The sequence below is a fragment of the Leucopleurus acutus genome, assembly GCF_964270905.1.
Source record: "Leucopleurus acutus genome assembly, chromosome: 7".
Lineage (NCBI taxonomy): Eukaryota > Metazoa > Chordata > Mammalia > Artiodactyla > Delphinidae > Leucopleurus > Leucopleurus acutus.
This window is the reverse complement of record NC_139150.1, coordinates 157,597-175,534: the sequence shown is the minus strand read 5'-3', so window position 1 is coordinate 175,534 and position 17,938 is coordinate 157,597. Positions and strand designations below refer to the sequence as shown.

The 17,938-nt window shown below is 53.1% G+C and overlaps 1 protein-coding gene across 3 annotated transcripts in view; it reads left to right on the top strand.

The window, feature by feature from the left end:
• Positions 1 to 17,938, top strand: part of CACNA1B (calcium voltage-gated channel subunit alpha1 B) — a gene marked incomplete at both ends in the record, with an annotated part of 193,726 nt that overhangs the window by 81,642 nt on the left and 94,146 nt on the right. For all 3 annotated transcript variants that reach the window (XM_082842376.1, XM_082842375.1, XM_082842377.1), the window contains 5 exons: positions 1,891 to 2,022; positions 2,187 to 2,259; positions 12,092 to 12,209; positions 14,200 to 14,267; positions 17,168 to 17,274. In XM_082842376.1, the coding sequence (XP_082698502.1) occupies positions 1,891 to 2,022; positions 2,187 to 2,259; positions 12,092 to 12,209; positions 14,200 to 14,267; positions 17,168 to 17,274 (498 nt within the window). The remainder of the gene's footprint in view (positions 1 to 1,890; positions 2,023 to 2,186; positions 2,260 to 12,091; positions 12,210 to 14,199; positions 14,268 to 17,167; positions 17,275 to 17,938) is intronic.

The following is a 17,938-nucleotide window of genomic DNA, read 5'->3' as shown; positions in this document are numbered from 1 at the left end:
GGGAGCCCGTCTACCTGCAGCGCCATGTCCAGCCTCAGCACTGCCCCAGCACTTCTGGTTCTTTCGTTAGCTCATTCCCCATGGTTTCACCCTGTCTCCTCTCTTGAAATCAGCAAGCCCACCTTTCAACCTCAAAGGATGACTCTGCTCCATAGTTGATGGAGAAAACAGAGGTTATCAGATGGATGTTTTCCCATCGTCCCGCCCCTAAGTCTGCTCACCTACCCTGCAGCCCTGCTCCCGTCCTGGCCCGACGGGACTCTGACCTTCTGACCTGAACTCCCAGGCCTGCCTTTTCCACTCGGGGCCGACGCTGCCTGGCCTGTCCTCGGTGGCAGGACGGGGCCCTGACCGTGTATTCAGTTTCATCCCACTTGGCTCTTCACAGCCTGGAAGCAGGTCTCTCCCTTTTGCCCACAAGGAGGCTGAGGCCCAGGCCAGAATGCGACGCAGGCCAAACCTCCCCCCTCTCTGCCAGATCAGCAGTGCTGGGAAGGGGGGCCGCCCTTGTCCACAGCTGTCTCGGCAGCAGCAGAGCTGCCCTCACCCCAACGGCCATGGCCGTAGGACTCCACAGTGGTACCCGAGCCACCCCGAGGCTCTGAGGCTCCCACCCCGCGAGCGGCTGGAGCGCGTGGCCCGCACGTGCCTGGCACCGGCCTCCGCGCAGTGTCCCTGGTGGCCCGGGTCACGACGACTGTGGGACGGTCCAGACCGAGCCTGCGCAGGTGGCTTGGGCTCCAGGCCCCCGCTGCAGTGACCGACACAGCCTCCCGGTCTTTCTATTCTGTTTTAAATCCAAACCTGAGGCCATTCGAGGTCAGGACAGTTTAACCGTGGAGGAGCTTTGACAGGAGTTCGGCCGGCTTGGCCCACAAAGGCTGCTGGGTGCCCTGCGCCGCCTGCCCTCCGTGCTCTGCTGCTTCTGCGGGAGAAGGGGCTTCAGGAGGTGACGGCCGGTGCTGCCCTCTCCTTGGTCGTGGGCCTGGCATCTTAGCAGCTCCATTTCCTCCTGAAAAGCGGGTGGCCCCTGTCCTGACGTGGGCTGACCTACACCCCGCCCATCCCACGACAAGGCTGTTTGGAGTCTTCCAGCCCATCTCCCGTTAACTCTCACCTACCTAGTCAGAGAGCCTGAGGAGGATGGTGGGCCTCTGTGAAGCAGCCTTGGGGACAAGGGCCCAGGGATGCCCCAGGCAGATGCCCTAGTCCAGGGCAGAGGACAGCAAGTGCAAAGGCACAGAGGCATGTGATACGTCTGCCTGGGCTCTCCTGGGGGTCGCAGCTGGAGGGGACTCATCACCCAGCGAGCCAGCAGCAGCTAGACCGTGGGCAGACCTCAGGGGGCCTGTGAGCCAGGGGGGGCCAGCTGAATGAGAGGGACAGAGTCTCGGACCCCCAGGAGCGTTGGAGGGGTGGGGTGGAAGGGAGTCGAGGCTGGAGGGCTGCTCCGCACTGTGTGGCCCTGGACCTCTGGGAAGGGCCGCTGGGGTCAGCGTCTGCACCCCGTGCCCGGCCTGCTCAGTGGAGGCTCTTTGCGCGGGGACCCGCGTGCTGAGGGTGGCGATGCTGATGGATGCTCCAGTGCAGCCCCTTCTCCTGTGTGGCCGTGGCCCTCGCTTCCCGCGAGTTGGCCTGAGGGGGTTGAGGGGCGAAGGCAGCGTGGTCGTGGGGAGACTGGGGAGCAGGTGTAGGAGGCGACCGTGAGCCTAACGCTGGACCCTTGGCGTCTGCTGTCCCCGTGGGCAGGGGGCGGGCGCGGCCCAGACGGGTGGTCTGGACCCCTGAGAAAGTACTCTCCACACACCGTGGCCAGCAGGCGCCGGAAGCCGCAGGCACGTGCGTCCGTGTCCGGGCGTCCAGGCGCTCGGACCAGGCCTCTCCCCGCAGGTACTGGAGCTCCCTGCGGAACCTGGTGGTGTCGCTGCTCAACTCCATGAAGTCGATCATCAGCCTGCTCTTCCTGCTCTTCCTCTTCATCGTGGTCTTCGCCCTGCTGGGCATGCAGCTCTTCGGGGGACAGTAAGTGAGGCCGGGCCCCGGACGCAGCGCTCAGAGGGGATGGTGCCGCCCCGGGCGCGTCCTCCGCTCCCCTCCCTGAGGGTCCTGAGGGGGGCCGCTGGCACCAGACGCAGCCCGTCCAGCCCGATGGAGCTGCCTCTGTCCAAGACCCTTGTTCCTCTCAGGTTCAACTTTCAGGACGAGACGCCGACGACCAACTTCGACACCTTCCCCGCCGCCATCCTCACGGTCTTCCAGGTAAGGCTCCCGCTCCTGGCTCACTTCTGGCGTGTGGGGCCCCCCTGCCGGGTGTGCAGGGCACGCAGCCTGCCTTCCCCGTCAGCCCCTCCCGCCTCTGACGTGCGCCCCCCGCGCTGGGACCAGGTCGGAAAGGAGCTGCCCGAGGAACAGGTGGACACCTTGGGAGGCCCTGGCTTCAGGTCGCCACTTACCTCTCTGCCCCCGAGACCTGGAACCGATCACAGCCGTCGTCCATTGAGAGTCAAGTGGAAAGCACTCCCCAGGCTTCTCCCTCCAATGGCTTGGCCCCAGCGGCCCCTGTTTCCCTTTGTGTCTGGAAACATGCCGCCCGCAGCCCCTGGGGACGCTGAGCCTTGGTTCCCTCTTGAGGACTCTCCCGGTTCAGCGCTGTCCCCCTCACAGAGTTGTGGCCCCTGGGTGCCCCACAACTGGCCTCACCAATGAGCACCCTCCGCCACGCCTGAGGCCAAGCAGGACAGGCGGGGGCGGCGGGGGTGCCCACAATGGCACTTAGGGAAGCCCACAGGCTGCAGGTGCTCTGGCCGGGGCCCTGCCTGGCTCCTGGCCTCTGGGGCCGCTGGCGCTGCCCCCCAGCCAGCGCTGGAGCCACAATGAGTGTATGGAGAGGGGACCTTTGGGGCTCCTCTCTCAAAGGAAGGCGTCTTTCCAGCCGACCGTTTGAACCACACTAGACGCTTGCTGACAGAGTGACTCAGTCTCGTGATGTCACCCGCAAGCCCCCCTCCCGACCTGGGTGGAGCAGAGTAGCTCTTTTCCCAGAGGCTCGTCTGCTCCCGGCCTGGCAGGACTCCAGACCCCGGGCTGTCATCGTTCTGTTTCCTGTCCGACCCCACTTTCGGGTCCTGTGGCTTCGCCGTCCTCTGAGCTTTAAGGATTGGGTTGCCCGTCAGCGTACTACCCTTCGCACCTTCTCCATCAGAAGCATCGCCAATGGCTTGACTGACTCAGAGCTGGGGAAGCGTCCAGCCCTTTAAGGAGGCCGAGAGAGTGGTCGAGGCTGGAGGAGGCTGAGAGGATGGCCAGGACAGACTGTTGGCCCAGCCGGGCCTGTGACGCCCACAGGATGATGCTGGGTCGAGGGCCTGAGACCCAGGCCGGAGCCCCTGCTTCTGAATGGGGTTGGAGAGGGCACAGGGAGGCATGTGACCAGGGGGAGAACAGCTTGAACTCTGCTCCTGGTGAAGCTGCCTGACCACGCCCACAGGTGGAGGGTGAGCCGCTCCTAAGAAACTGAAGCAGCACACTAATGCAGGCGCCGTTAACCCTCAGAGGGCTGAAGGAAGAACTCAGCACAAAATTACGGAAGAAAGCCACCTCGGACCTGAGGATCTCCGGTTAATGCGAAAGATAACTAAGTAACATTCCTGGAAGTAAAAGACACAGCTGCTTAAATAAAAAGTGGAGGCTGAACCGCACACTGACGTGATCCTCTCAAGAACGCGGAGGACCTGAGCCAGCTGTGGCTCAGAGGTGGAGAGAGAGGGCGCCAGCGATGTTCCAGAAAGAGCTGAGACCTGGACACAGCCTGATGCAGAGAAAATCTTGAAATCTGTTCTAGAAAGACAGAGCTCCTGCAAAAGAATGCCAGTCTGATGGCAGGCCTCTCGTGGCAATGATGCCAGAAGGTCTGGGAAAAGCAACTTTAAAATATTGGAGGACGGTCCCTGTTGGCCTGGAATTCCCACTCAGAGAGCCGCAATTCGAGGTGGAAGAAAGACACACCCAGACACAGATTCTGAGAGTCACAGCCAACTGCTGAAAGCGCTGCAGACACGGATATGGATACGTCTAGGAAAGAGGATAAATGGGGAGAAAAGGTGCATTAACCCAAGGAGAAGCAGAAAAGCTGGGCTATTTCAGAAACTGAATAATTTCTGAATACTAATTGAATAATTGAAAAATCTACCTGCCCTGGAGACACGCTGACAGATTTACAAGTGAATTCTGCTGCATATTTCAGAAAGGTTACTCCAATTTTATACAGACGACTCCAGGGAAGTTAAAGAGGAAACACCCACCCTTTTATGAGACTGGAATAACCTTGATATGAAAACACTAGACAAGGGCAATATAAGAGAACGAACATATAGATTACTGTCACACACAGAGAGACAAAACGTCCTGAGGGAAGTACTGGATGTACTTAAAGATCATCTTTATGATCAACTTGAATTTATCCTAGAAACGCAAGATGATTTAACATTAGAAGGTCTATTAATGTAATTCATCTTAACAGATTAAAGAAGGAAAAAAAACACATATGATCAGAGAAAATATTTGAACTCTAGCAAAAGCACAGCCAAGCACCAGAGAGAGAGGCAGATGAAACAAGACTGACAAATTGTGTTGATTGTTGAAGCTGGGTGATGAGTACGTAGGGATATATTACACTCTCCACTTTGTATGTTTGAAACTGTCCATCGTGAATTTTTTTTTCTAAAAGAAAATCCCATGATAAAACCCAACACTCCTTGCAAATAAAAACCCTTAGCAGATTATGCTAGTATCAGTGGTCTTAGTGCAGTAGAATAAGAAAAAAATGAAATAACATTTCTCAGGATTGCCAAGGAAGGAAGAAAAATGTCATTATTTACAGATGAAATACTTATATACACAGAACACTCATGTTGTCACTGCAGATGGACAGTTTGGTTATCCATAGACAAAAACGTGGAGTTGGATTTCTACCCTGTAGCAGATTTGAATATCAGTTCAGATGAATTAAGACGTAAACGTGAAGAGCAACTCTGAAACTTTAGAACATACAGGAGAGTAATGTTACTGACTGAAAGCAGGGAAAGCCTTCTTAAAGAAGATGTAGAAAAGCACAGATCATAAAGGAAAGCTTTGACAGATTTGGCTATTGAAATACAAATTTCTATGCATCAAAAGACACCATAAAAAGGTCAAACGAACAAGTCATAGGCTGGGAGTAGATGTTTCCACAGCATTAGCTAATAACCAACAGCCAGAATAAATAACCAATAACCAGAATAAATCGAAGACTTCCACAAATCAAAAAGGAAAGACAAATAATGCAGCAGGAAGGGCAAAGTGTACAAGCAAGGAACTCGGGCTGATGAGTAGACCTGTAAAAACCGTCATCTGTTTACGCATAGTCAGGAAATGCAAAGTAAACCCACCTGTCAGTTTAGTTGAAATTAAGAAATCTAACAGTCTCAAGTTTTAGAGAAGATGTGGAGAAATGAGGATTCCTTTATGCTGTTGGTGGGTTGGTAGAACCACTTTGGAAAGTAATGTCACAGTATCTAACCCACCGGAACTCACACAACAGCAGTTGCTGTTGTGGGTATGTGCTCTGGAAGGTCCCTGGCCTAATGCACGGAGAGAGACCTGCGAGACCATCACAGCAGCATCGTGTATGATGGCAAAACGCTGGAAACCTCTTGATTGTTCATCATCAGGAGAGTGGATAAGGAGGGTGTGTTCCGTCTGTGCAGCAGGACCGTGAATGACCTAGAATTAACTATATTAACATGGATCACAAGCAATGTTAAGCTAAAAAAAAAAGAAAAGCAAGATTTGAAATAATACAAGGCATATGATACTATTTAACTAGTTTTTTAAATTGAAGTATAGTTGATTTACAATGTTGTGTTAATTTCTGCTGTACAACAAAGTGATTCAGTTATACATATATACATTCTTTTTCCATTATTTTCCATTATGGTTTAGCATATGATACTAAATATTTAATAAGGATGGAAACATCTTGTTTCAAAACACATTGCATAACAAGTTTATGGTATATATGGAAGTACAGGTGTAAAAGCTTGCATGGGAATGTTTAACACCAAATTCAGGGTGAGGTGGGCTTGGGGAGAGGAGGAATGAGACTGGAGATTTCTATTGAGGGAACTGCAGCTACATTTTAAAGTTTTATTTCTTAAGCTGGGTAATGGGTACACAGAGCTTTAAATATTATTCATTGTACCTTTCTGAATGTTTGAAATAGTACATAATTTAAAATTAAATGGGTACAAAAAGATAAACTAAGTAGACCTTAACCAAAAGAAAGCTGGTGTAATGTTAACATCAGCCAAAATAGAAGTGAAAAAGAAGGTGAGAAAAAAGCTGTTGTAAAAATCAGGAAGTACATTACGTAACAATAAAAGGAAGATGCAGCCTAACGGCACGGCTCAAAAAGCATACCAAGCAAAACCCGACAGAATTACAGGGAGAAATCAACAGTCCACCCTCCTTTAAGAGACTTATACTTCTATCAGGATGTCATCTGATGTCATCAGGATGTCATCTGAAGGATGAAGCTGATCAGGGATTAGACAGGATGTAAAAGAACTCACGAGCACAGCAGTCACAAATCGGCTGGTGCGCACAGAACTTGCCGATTGATAGTGAATAAAATAGCCATTATTTGGGGCACAAGGAGCATTCACAGAAACCGATCACTTGTTAAGTCGCTCCGGAAATTTCTACACGCATTAAAGAATCACAGTCCTACAGCGCACATTCTTTTTTTTTTTAATTTATTTATGTTGTTTATTTTTCTTTGGCTGCGTTGGGTCTTTGTTGCTTTGCGCAGGCTTTCTCTAGTTGCAGCAAGCAGGGCTACTCTTCGTTAAGGTGCGCAGGCTTCTCATTGCAGAGCACAGGCTCTAGGCACGTGGGCTTCAGTAGTTGTGGCTTGCAGGCTCTAGAGCACAGGCTCAGTAATTGTGGCACACGGGCTTAGTTGCTCCGCAGCATGTGGGATCTTCCGGGACCAGGGATTGAACCCGTGTCCCCTGCACTGGCAGGCAAATTCCGAACCACTGAACCACCAGGGAAGTCCAGCACATTCTTGATATTACTTAAATAAATAGAAAGCACTAGTAAACAGTCACTTAAGATCTTCCCCATATTTGAAAGCTGAGGGTTTGGGTTGAAGAAGACAGCACAGTGGGCAGTACAGAGTATTTAGGACTGAACAATAATTAGCAAAGCTCATAGGATGAGTCTGAAGCAATACTTAGAGGAAAACTTAGAGTCTTAAAAGCAATTATCAAGATAAGAGAATGACTAAAAATAAATAAGTTAAGTGCTCATCTTAAAAATCTAGAAAAAAGAATAATAGAGTAAACCAAAGAGAAATTGAAAGCAGGAAAAAATGATGCTAAGAGCAGACATTAATGAAACATAAAACTAAAATACCAAGATAACAAAATCCTAAAAAGCTCGTTCTCAATAAGGCTAATAAAGTAGATAACTTTATAGCAAGACTGATCAAGAAAAAAAGCACAAATAAAAAGTATAGCCCAATGCAACAAACTAGTGAATATAATGAAAAAGAAGCAGACTCACCGATAAAGAGAATAACAGAGTGGTTACCAGTGGGGAAAGGGGAGAGGGGAGGGGCAATATAGGGGTAAGAGGTACAAACTATTACGTATAAAATAAGCTACAAGGATATATTGTACAATATAGGGAATATAGACATATTTTATAATAACTATAAATGGCATATAACCTTTAAAAATTGTGAATCACTGTATTGTACACCTGTAACTTATATAATATTGTACATCAACTATGCTTCAATAAAAAAATATTTTTTTTGAAAGTATAGCCTAAAAGGGAGGTATAACTACAGAAAAGGGAGATATTTTTAAAATCCCAAAAGAATATTATGGCAACTTTATGCCAATAGGTTTGAAAACTTCGATGAAATGTGCACTTCTATAGGAAAACATCAGTTACTTAAATCAGCTCAAGAAGAAAAAAGAACTGGATAATTTTATAACCATTAGAGAAATGGAATCCCTAGTCAAAGCTCTCTTCCTGCCTTCCTGCCTCCTGCGCAGGGCTCGGGGAGTTAGAAGGTGAGTTTTGCCACGCCTTTAAGGAACAGATGATAATGGACTCAGACACTTCCAGAGAAGGGAAGAAACCATTTCACGGGGCTAGGACAACCTTGACCCCACAGCCCGGCAAAGACAGTGTAAGGAAAGCAAAATGCAGACAGAGCGTGAGCTCTGTCAACCAAAAAAACTGCAGGAGGCTGCAAATAAGAAGTGTTTTGGGGTCTTAAGAACTGCAATTCAAGAGACACAGATTTGGCTAAAATAAAGAGTGTCCTGGGGAAGAGAAAGAGTCAGGGGCTTGTAAGACAAAAGCCACGAGGCTGTGCTCTGGCACAAGAAGGGAACTGTGTGTCCTTCAAGGATGGCTGTCACCAGGCATTGTAGGGTAGGTGTCTGATAAGTGTCTTGAGTTTCTGACAGATGTTCTGGAGGCCTGCATTAGGACATGAAGTGGTCAAAGGTCAGATTCCATCCAGGCCTCCTGGCTCCACTTCAGAGAGCTCTCTCCTTCCACAGATCTGTGAGGCGGGGGCTTTGTTTTGTCTACTGAGGATGTCAAGTGCCTGAAGACTGCCTGACGCACAGCAGGCAGGCACTCTAAGTGTTCGCTCAGTGAAGGTAGATGCAAATAGTCTGAAATAGAATACTCAAAAATCAAATCCAATTGTGTATAAAATAGAACCTCATGGCTAAACTGTGCTTAACTCAGTAATACAATAATTTGTCAATGTAATTTCCTGATCTCTACAGTTTAAAAGAGAAAAATAAGCATATCAATAGATTTAGAAAGATAGAATATTGATATGATGATGAAAAACATGTTATACAAAGAACTTAAAATACTGAGGACTCAAAAAAAAAAAAAACCGAAAACAAACCCACAGCTAGTTGGGTGATAGCTAATATGGATGGGTTTCTTTTTTTTGCGGTACGCGGGCCTCTCACTGTTGTGGCCTCTCCCGTTGCGGAGCACAGGCTCAGCGGCCATGGCTCCCGGGCCCAGCCGCTCCATGGCATGTGGGATCTTCCCGGACCGGGGCACGAACCCGTGTCCCCTGCATCGGCAGGCAGACTCTCAACCACTGTGCCACCAGGGAAGCCCAGGTTTCTTTTCTGAAGAGATGGAAATAAAATTCTAAATTCAGAATTCTAAATTGTGAATTTAGAATTCAGTTCTAAAATTGACTGTGGTAATGGTTGCACATATTTGTGAATATACTAAAAACCATTGAATTATACACTTTAAGTGACTGAATTATATGGTATGTTAATTATATCTCAATAAAGCTATTATTTTACAAAGACCGTTGCAAACATCACAGATAAAAGATTGTTGGTGGTTAATTTTATGTCAACTTGACTGGACCATGGGGTGTCTAGATTAAGCATTATTTCTGCGTGTGTCTATGAAGGTGTTTCTGGATGAGACGAGCATTTGAATTGGTGGACTGAGAAAGCAGATGTGGAAGCCTCACCCAGTCCACTGAAGGCCTGAGTAGAATAAAAGGGCTGAGTTAAGGGAGAGTCCACTCTCGCTGCCCGACCATCTTTGAGCTGGGACATCCGTCTTCTCTTGTCTTTGGACTCAGAGTTGGGCTGAAACTTACACCATTGTCTCTCCTTGTCAGCTGTGGGTCTTGGGACTTATTCTCCATGACCACAAGATATACCCAGACATCTCCCCTTGGTTCTGTTTCGCTGGAGAACCCAGACTAATACAGATTGAAAGCATAACTAAGGATATCTAGTATTCAGGCAGTTGAAGTCAATGTAATAAGAAAAAGAAAGAGGCAGAAGAACTGGAAAGGAATAGACAAAATAGTTATTATTTACAAATGGTGTGATTATTTACATAGAAAACTCAAGAGAATCAATTAGAAATAATAAGAGAATTCATTGTTGCTGAACACAAGGTCAACATAGGAAAAATAAAGCTTTTCTATATAACAGTATCATTCAATTAGAATATTCAATTAAAATGAAAGACTTCATTTACAGTAGTAACAAAAGCTATGTTATCCAGAAATAAATCCACAAAAAGTATGCAAGACTTTTACAGGTGAAATTATAAATTGTTATTAAAAGACCGAAAGAACTGAATACCTGTGTTTATAAATGGGACGCCTTACTGTGGTAAAGGGATCCGTTCTCCCTAATTTAATTTGGGATCCAAATCCCAACAGAACTGCTCTTGGAATTCAGCATATTGATTCTGTGGCAGAGTAAATGGCCAAGGATAGCCAGGACAGTTCAAGAAGGAGTGATGTGCCCCTCCATATATCAAGACTTATTATAAAGCTACAGTAATGAAGATTGTGAGGTATAAAGACAAAGTATCAAAGAACAGACTAGAAAGCCCAGAAACATGCCCAAGCCTATGTAGGAAGTTGGTCATATGAAAAAGATGGCATTTTAAATCAATGGGAGCGGGATGGGATGGTCAAAAAACGAGCCTTCTGTGTGGAAGAAAGGAGGTCTTCATCCTCAGGTGTGCACAGAGCAGTAACCACAAGCCCTAGTTGGATTAGAGACCTAAAAGCCAAACTTTAAAATGATTTGAAGAAATAGAGGAAAATTATTTATGACCTTGGGACGGAGAGAGATTTCTTAAGGGGCAAAAAGCAGAAACCATGAAGGAAAAGACGGACACATTTGACTTCATTCAACCTCTTTACAACACAAACAATTAGTTAGAGGCAGAAAGGAGACCAGCAGAAGGTTTCTCCAGTAGACATTGCAGATAGAGAGCTAGCATATACAAGAATACTTAAGGAAGTCAGTAAGAAAAGGTGAGTTACCAGAAATCCAAGCCAAAGTGTTGAAAAGGCCACAGAAAGGAGATCTGAGCAGCCACTGGATACAAGAGAAGATGTCCCGCCTGCCTGGCTCTTCCGTTCACCGCTCCGGCCGGGAGCTATCAAAGGGTGTGACTGCGCTCAGTTTGGGACGAGGGTGTGAGGAAGACACAGCCTGCGTTGCTGGTGGGACTGTAATTTGGGATAAACACTTTGGAAATGTCTAGTGAAGTCAAAGGCGTGCAGAACCTACGATCCAGCAGAACCAGTTCTAGACAAACTTCATGTTCACAGTGGGACACACCGGCAAAAACCTCGGAAGTGCCTGTTGGGGAAGATGGGTGAGTACATGGAAGGGATCTATGCAGCACCTTCCACGAACAGTGGGTTTATACGTGTCCACCCGGGTAAACTTCAAAGATAAAAGAGTGAATGAACGGAATGATGATGTAGTCTGACACCTGCCCGTGCATGTTTAAAACACACGTGGTGTATTTCATTTATAGGCGTGTGTGTGTGTTGTGTGGTGTAGGACCACAAAGACTGGAGGCCCCCCAGGTTCACGGTTGGGGTTGCCTGTCGAGGGTGATCGTGGGCAGTGGGACCTGATGCGAATATGACAAAATGTTAGCAATTTCCATTCTGAGTGGCAGACACACGAGTGTCTGTTACCTTATCCCCTTGTACTTTCCCCCAAATACAAGTGAAAAAGAGGCACGTGTTTCCCGCTGGGGCAAGGACGGCATTTAGCCGCCCTCGTGGCCTGGACCCCCTGGGCCAGGGGAGGCAGGAACCTGGAGGGTCAGAGGCCCTGTAGCTGCTGTCTGGCCGTGAGCAGCTTGTGCCCCTCTGTGGGCCTCAGTTTCCTCACTGGTGCGGCAGTGACCAGGCAGCTCTGGGGCGTGGGAAGCTCTGCCATGGTCTCCTTGCCTTTGCTCACCTTTCTGTCCTGCTGGGAGCTCCCTTTCCATTCTTGGCAGAAACCCAGAGCATATTCATCTTATAAGGCCTGACCCAGCCCAGCAGCCATGTCCTTCTGGAAGTTTCTCTGGAGGCTCCTGGGCCACCTTAACCATCATCCAAGGACCTGTGTGTGCGCACTCGTGTGCCCATGGGCTTGTGGGTGCGGGCGTGCGTGTGAACGCGGGTGGCTGTGGGGACATGCCCCGGCTGCTCTCCCGCCCTCTGCAGATCCTGACTGGGGAGGACTGGAACGCGGTGATGTATCATGGGATCGAATCGCAAGGTGGAGTCAGCAAAGGCATGTTCTCCTCGGTTTACTTCATTATCCTGACGCTGTTTGGAAACTGTATCCTTCTGCCGTCTGGGCAAGGGGGTCGGTGCTTCCCGGGCCTGCTCTCCCCTCCCTCCCCAGGAGGACGGAGCCGGTGGTCGGCACGAATGAACGTGTGGGCGGCTTTCCCATGGAGGGTGGGCCGTGATGCACCCCTGCCCAGGAGCAGCTTGAGTTACAGATGCAGCCTGAGGTCGGCCCCGGGGGCCGAGGAAAGCGTGAGCAGCGCGTGGGGTGTCCCGAGGCAAGTAGCGAGGTCAGCGGCGGGAAGACGTGGGCTTTGAGCCTGAGGGCAGCCATCTGTTTTGTTTTCACTTTAATTTAATTCAGTAATTAAGTTGTGGCACTGGGCTTTTGAAAAAACCTTCGCCCATGGAAACGCCCACCTGCAGAGAAGCGCAAAGGAAGGTCTTGTGCGGAGGATACTCCTCAGGCTTGTGTTTCAGGGTCTGGGCTGTGGGACTCTGGGGCGTCAGGGCAAGCCCAGCCAGGGAGGCTGTGCCTCAGGCGCCCTGACCGCGCCGCCCGGTTGGAGTGTGTCCCTGTGGCTGGGCCCCGAGGGGCATGGCCTTCGTCCTGCTCTCAGCGTAACGAGGCCTCTGAGGGTGCCCACAGCTGTGGGCAGTGCCAGGAGGCAGCAGCCGACCTTGGCGTCCTGTCCCGTGGGCCCCACTGGGGCCCTGAGCAGGCCTGTCTATGAGGCACTGCCCTGGGATGTGGGTCCCCCCTGAGTCCCAGGGCACCTCCTTGCCAGACAGGGGGCCTGACGCACAGGGGTCACGCAGAGCCGACGGCTGCTTGAGCGTGGCACTGGCCCAGAGCCGCTGGGATAACATGGGGCCCAGGGCTGTCCCTGGGCGTCTGTCCCAGGACCAGAAGGGTCTGAGACGGTTCGGCTGTCACAGCTGAGGGGAAGGGGCAGCTGGCATTGAGCGGGCAGCAGACACCCTATGGCAAAGGACTGCCTGCCCATCGTCAGTGTGCAGGGCACTAGGTGACCGGGAGGGCACCCACCCGCGGGGGCCAGGGGTGGGCCTGGGTCTGCGGGGGCGGCACAGGGGTGAGGCACCGAGGGCTGGGGCTGGGGCGGGGGGGGGGGCAGTGCAGGGAGGACAGTGCTGCCTGGCGCTGAGGCTGGGAGAGGCGGCTCCATTGACGGGAAACCTGAGGGGGTTCAGGTCAGCGGCAGCGCGAGGGCCTGAGCCTGCAGAGTTCAGATGGGCGGGGCAGGGCCGTTGGGCACCCTGACCCTGGGACCCTGGGGAGTTACCTGCCCTCTGTGGCCTTTGTTTCCTCATTTCTGACTGGGGGCCATAGGAGCACCTTGTCGCGGCTCCCAGGGGGCACAGTGGGAGGACGCTTTGGAGGCGGCGGCCTCCTGCTGGGCACTCCCGTGGCATCTGCCATCCGCACGTCGCCCCTGCTGCTCTGGAGGAGGGGCACCTCGAGGGAGGGGTCCCAGGACTCGGCTTTGGTAAAGGAAGGTGGGAACGAAGCCAGGCATGTGTCCGTGAGCCTTGCCAGGAAGCTGGTCCGTCGGTCTCTGCTCGTGGGACCCAAAGGTGCCAGAGCCCACATGCAGCCTGGGTGCTTGTTGGGAGAGGTGGGGGCAGAGCGGGCAGCCCTTGTGCCCTCCTAGGAGGCAAAGGCAGATCAATCCAACACAGCGCGAGCTTCCGGCCTGGAGCGTCAGCCCTGAAGAGGGGGCGGGGGGAAGGGGTGGTGTGGGCCTTCGAGGAGGCCGGGCGATGTGACATTGCATGAAGGAGGCCGGGTGGAGGCCAGGGGCCTGCAGGACCCAGCGGCTGGGCTGGGCTGCGTCTGGGGCTGACGGGCTGACAGGGCTGGAGGGCCGGGGGTGGGGGCATGTGGACACCAAGGAAGGAGGCCGAGGCTGCTCAGGCCCTGGGGAGATGGGCCCCTGTGTTGTCAGAGGGAGCCGTGGTCTGAGCCTGGGAGAGGCTGTGCGTCGGAGGGCTTCCCTTCCTTAGCTGGAGCCGACCAGACACTCTGCTGAACGTCTTCCTCGCCATCGCCGTGGACAACCTTGCCAACGCGCAGGAACTGACCAAGGTGTGTAGGTAGGGACCCACCTGCAGCCTAGGTATGGGTGGGGTGGGGGGGTCAATCCGTGTCGCTCTGGATGCTGCTGCAGAGCCATGAGGAGGGCCAGGACCTGGGTTAAGGGCCATGTGACTGCTGTCCAGGGGTGTTTCCTCCAGGCCCTGGACAGGCAGGGCTGTGGGGAACGGCACCGAGGAGGTAGGCAGAAAGAGCATGCTGGGAAGGCAGATGGGCACGAGGGCAGCTCCTGGGAAGCCGAGACCTGGGAAGGATGACCGGAAAGGCAGGAGGAGGTGTGGGAGCTGGTGGTGGATGACATGGCGCAGACCAGAGAGGGGCCTGGAAGATGGGGGCCGGGCTGCCCTGGTCTCTGTGTGGAGTGGGCTGTGTCCTCTCAGGAGCGAGACGCATCAGGAGGTGGGCCTAGGGGCCATCCAGTCTGAAGACCCCAGAGGGCACTGAGGGACCCTTGTGGTCATTCCCGGTGTGGCTGGCTGAGCTCAGGCTGGTGCTGGGCAGCGCGGTCCTGAGTCGGGCCAGGCTGGCGCTGGGGGAGCAGTCGGTGCCTGTTCTCAGCAAGCCCGTGCCCCAGCAGGACAGCTTTCTTTCCAGGCTGTGCCCAGTGGGAGTCGTCTAACAGTCATGTCTCATCCTTGAGCCTGGTGGGGGACGTGATTACACGTGTCTCCCCTGTGGTTTCCCTCCAGATGGCACAACCCCCTGCCTGCTTACCGTCACCCTCTCTGCCCTGGGCAGTGCAGGCAGCCCGCTGTTTCAGCCTCAGGCTGGCGCTTTGACAAGCCCGGCTCCCGGTGCAGAGGGCACTCCTGCTGGTCAGGGGCTCTGAGCAGGCGCTGCTCCTTGCAGGCATGCGCATACTTGCTCTGTACGCCGGGCCTATGCCTGTGCGCGCACCTGTGTGTGTGGGTGTCTGCGCTCGCGCCCGCCGTCCCTGACAGCCTCCCACTTGTGTAGCACCCACTCCGGTCTAGCACATCCTACGACTCTTAACACTGTCCCCGTTCTGGGGCTTGCCTCGGGCCTTCCCTGAGGAAGGCAGGCGACAGAGATGCAGGTGTGCCACAGTGGTCCTGACAGCACGTGCTGTACAGGTGCCCTGCTGCCCCACCCGGCTCCCTGCGAGGAGTGCTCCACGGGGGCGGCCCGTGCAGTGTGCCTCCCCCCACCCCCTAGCTGGGCTGGGGCAGTGCCTGTGGGTCTGGACTCCTCCCTTCTTCTGGGTGCTGGCTTCTGAGGATTGGGAATCCCACTGGCGTGCCCATTTCTGTTGTTAGCCAGTTCCTAGACTGAACCTTGCCATTCAGGAGGGGCTGGAGAATGGCCCAAGGCTCTGGCTGGGGGGACCCGTGCAAGCACAGAGCACTTCTTGGGGTCAGGATTTACAGGACCACGTGAGCTAGGGGTGCCCAGCAGCATCGTCCTGGGCTGGGTGAGCTTGAGTTCAAAGCTCTCACTGCCCCTTCAAGGCTGTCAGTGGGTGAGGACATACTGACAGGCCATGTCCTTGGGGCCCTGTATCCATGCACAGACCATAGGTGGTGGCCCCTTTGGGCAAACTGCCCTAATTCAGGAATTTCCTTGCTTTGGGAGTTGGGGCAGTGGACGCCTGTCTGTGTCAGGCTATGGGGCATTCCTGGGCTGGCCAAGAGACCAAGGGCGGACACTCTCTCCTTTACAGTCCCACAAATATATGGTAGCATCATTTATTTTGAAGTGGAAATAAACTCACATCGAGTTTGTTTGTAGAACACCAGTTGGAGTGATTTGAGGGCCGTAAACCAGGATGGAGCCCATAGCTGGAGGAACGACGTCTCTAGGGTGTTCTGGTGGGTCTAGCTCTGCCTCCCCTCTGAGGCCTGAAGTTTGAATGTCTCTTCTCTATGGTGGGAAATCTTCAGACAGCTAATAGGGGGCTTAGTTGCCATTGCTATGCCTCTAAAAGCAGATTCAAGGACATTTGGGGACATGTTGGGAATGCCAGCTCCCAGGGGAGCCAGGTGGGCCCGGGATTGGGGTAATGGGGGATATAAGGGTGGGCCCAGTGATCTAGCTGGATGGCGCAGCGGCTGGTTTCCCTCCCAGGGCTGGTAGACTCAGCCTAGAGCTGTTTATCTAGATCTGAGGAGCAGATCATGTTGGTTTTGCCTAGTGACATGGGGTCAGGGCTGGAGGGTCTGTCTGGATGTCCACTCTCTTCCCATGGAGAGGGCAGAGGCAGGGCGGGGTGTCTGCGCAGGTGCGCACACATGAGCACATGCTATCCCGGGTGGCAGAGAGCCGTGGGGCTCCTCTCCAGGAACTCAGTGGGGAAGGGAACACAGGGCCAGGCATGGTCACAGGTAGACAGATGTGACCCGATGAGTGCAGGTGGAAAAGCTCAAAGGCTGCAAGGTGGCCCTGCTAGGCACATTGCTGGTGATGGTTCGTGTGGGTGGTGCAGGGCAGGGACCCAGGCTCAGGGTGGGGCGCCTGCCCCTCGCCCTGGCTCAGCACCCTGGGGAAGAGGTGACTTCGTTCCAGTGTGACAAGTGCTCTGGGTGGCGGGGGAGCAGGTGGGAATAAAGGAGGGGTGGGTTTGCATTTTGATGGAATAAAGACTAACACGTGGAAATGGGTCCCTGGGGCTGGAGCTCTGGAGTGGGGCTGTCAGCTGTGAGCGCCCTGGGAAGGGGTGCTGACACAGAAACCCTGGGGACTCTTGCCTGCAGAGGTGGGCGTAGCAGGGCGGTCTGGAGCGTGGGTGGGTCGTGCTAAGGCAGGAGCTGGCTTCCTGGCCCCACTGGCTCAGGAGGCAGGAAGGACTCAGAGGCTCCAGGCGGAAGAGCTGGTGGCATCGGAGTGGACACAGCACTCTCAGGCTAGCTACACATTTCTGTCTGTCCAAACAGGACGAAGAGGAGATGGAAGAAGCAGCCAACCAGAAGCTTGCTCTGCAAAAGGCCAAAGAAGTGGCTGAAGTCAGCCCCATGTCTGCCGCCAACATCTCCATCGCCGCGTAAGGCTCTCGGAGTGGGTTGTGGGCGGTGGCGGGAGCAGAGTCCAGCTCCCCCGGGGCCTCCTCAGGGGCCCTCGCCTTGGCTGGAGCTGTTAGGATACAGCCCCTTCCCAGGAGCTGAGATGCGGGGGAATGGCACTCCTCCCCTGCGGGGACTTTTGAGCAAAGAGACCACCAAGTAAAGCCTCCCCGCTTCTCCCCGCCGGGGTGAGAGCGCGGTGTGGCAACGCCGTGGGTGGGACTGACCACGGAAGGCGGCCCTCTGGACAGTCTTGGGCAGCGCCAGGGACTTGGTGTGTCTGACTTACACACCGCCTTTCAGAAGTGTGTTTTGTGAGCCGGAAGATTCAAGGGGTTACTTCAGCAGCCCAAGAGACTTAATGCAGTTTCCAATAGTATCGAGTTCTGGTGTTGGGACAGGGGTCGAGAGGAGGCCTCTCTGATGAGCAGAGGTGCAGGCGGGGCTGAGACTTCCGTCGGGGACTCTGGTCACCCAGAGCCAGCTGAGAGTGCTGCTGGGGGCGTTATGGATTTCCGAGTTGGGACAGAACGCCCCAGCGCAGGGCCAAAAGCCACGGTGGGCTGGGGGGCGTTGGCCCCCGGGGAAGGAGGCAGGAAAGTCCGGCCCAATCCCGGTCACTGGGTGGCCGTGAGAGAGCACAGA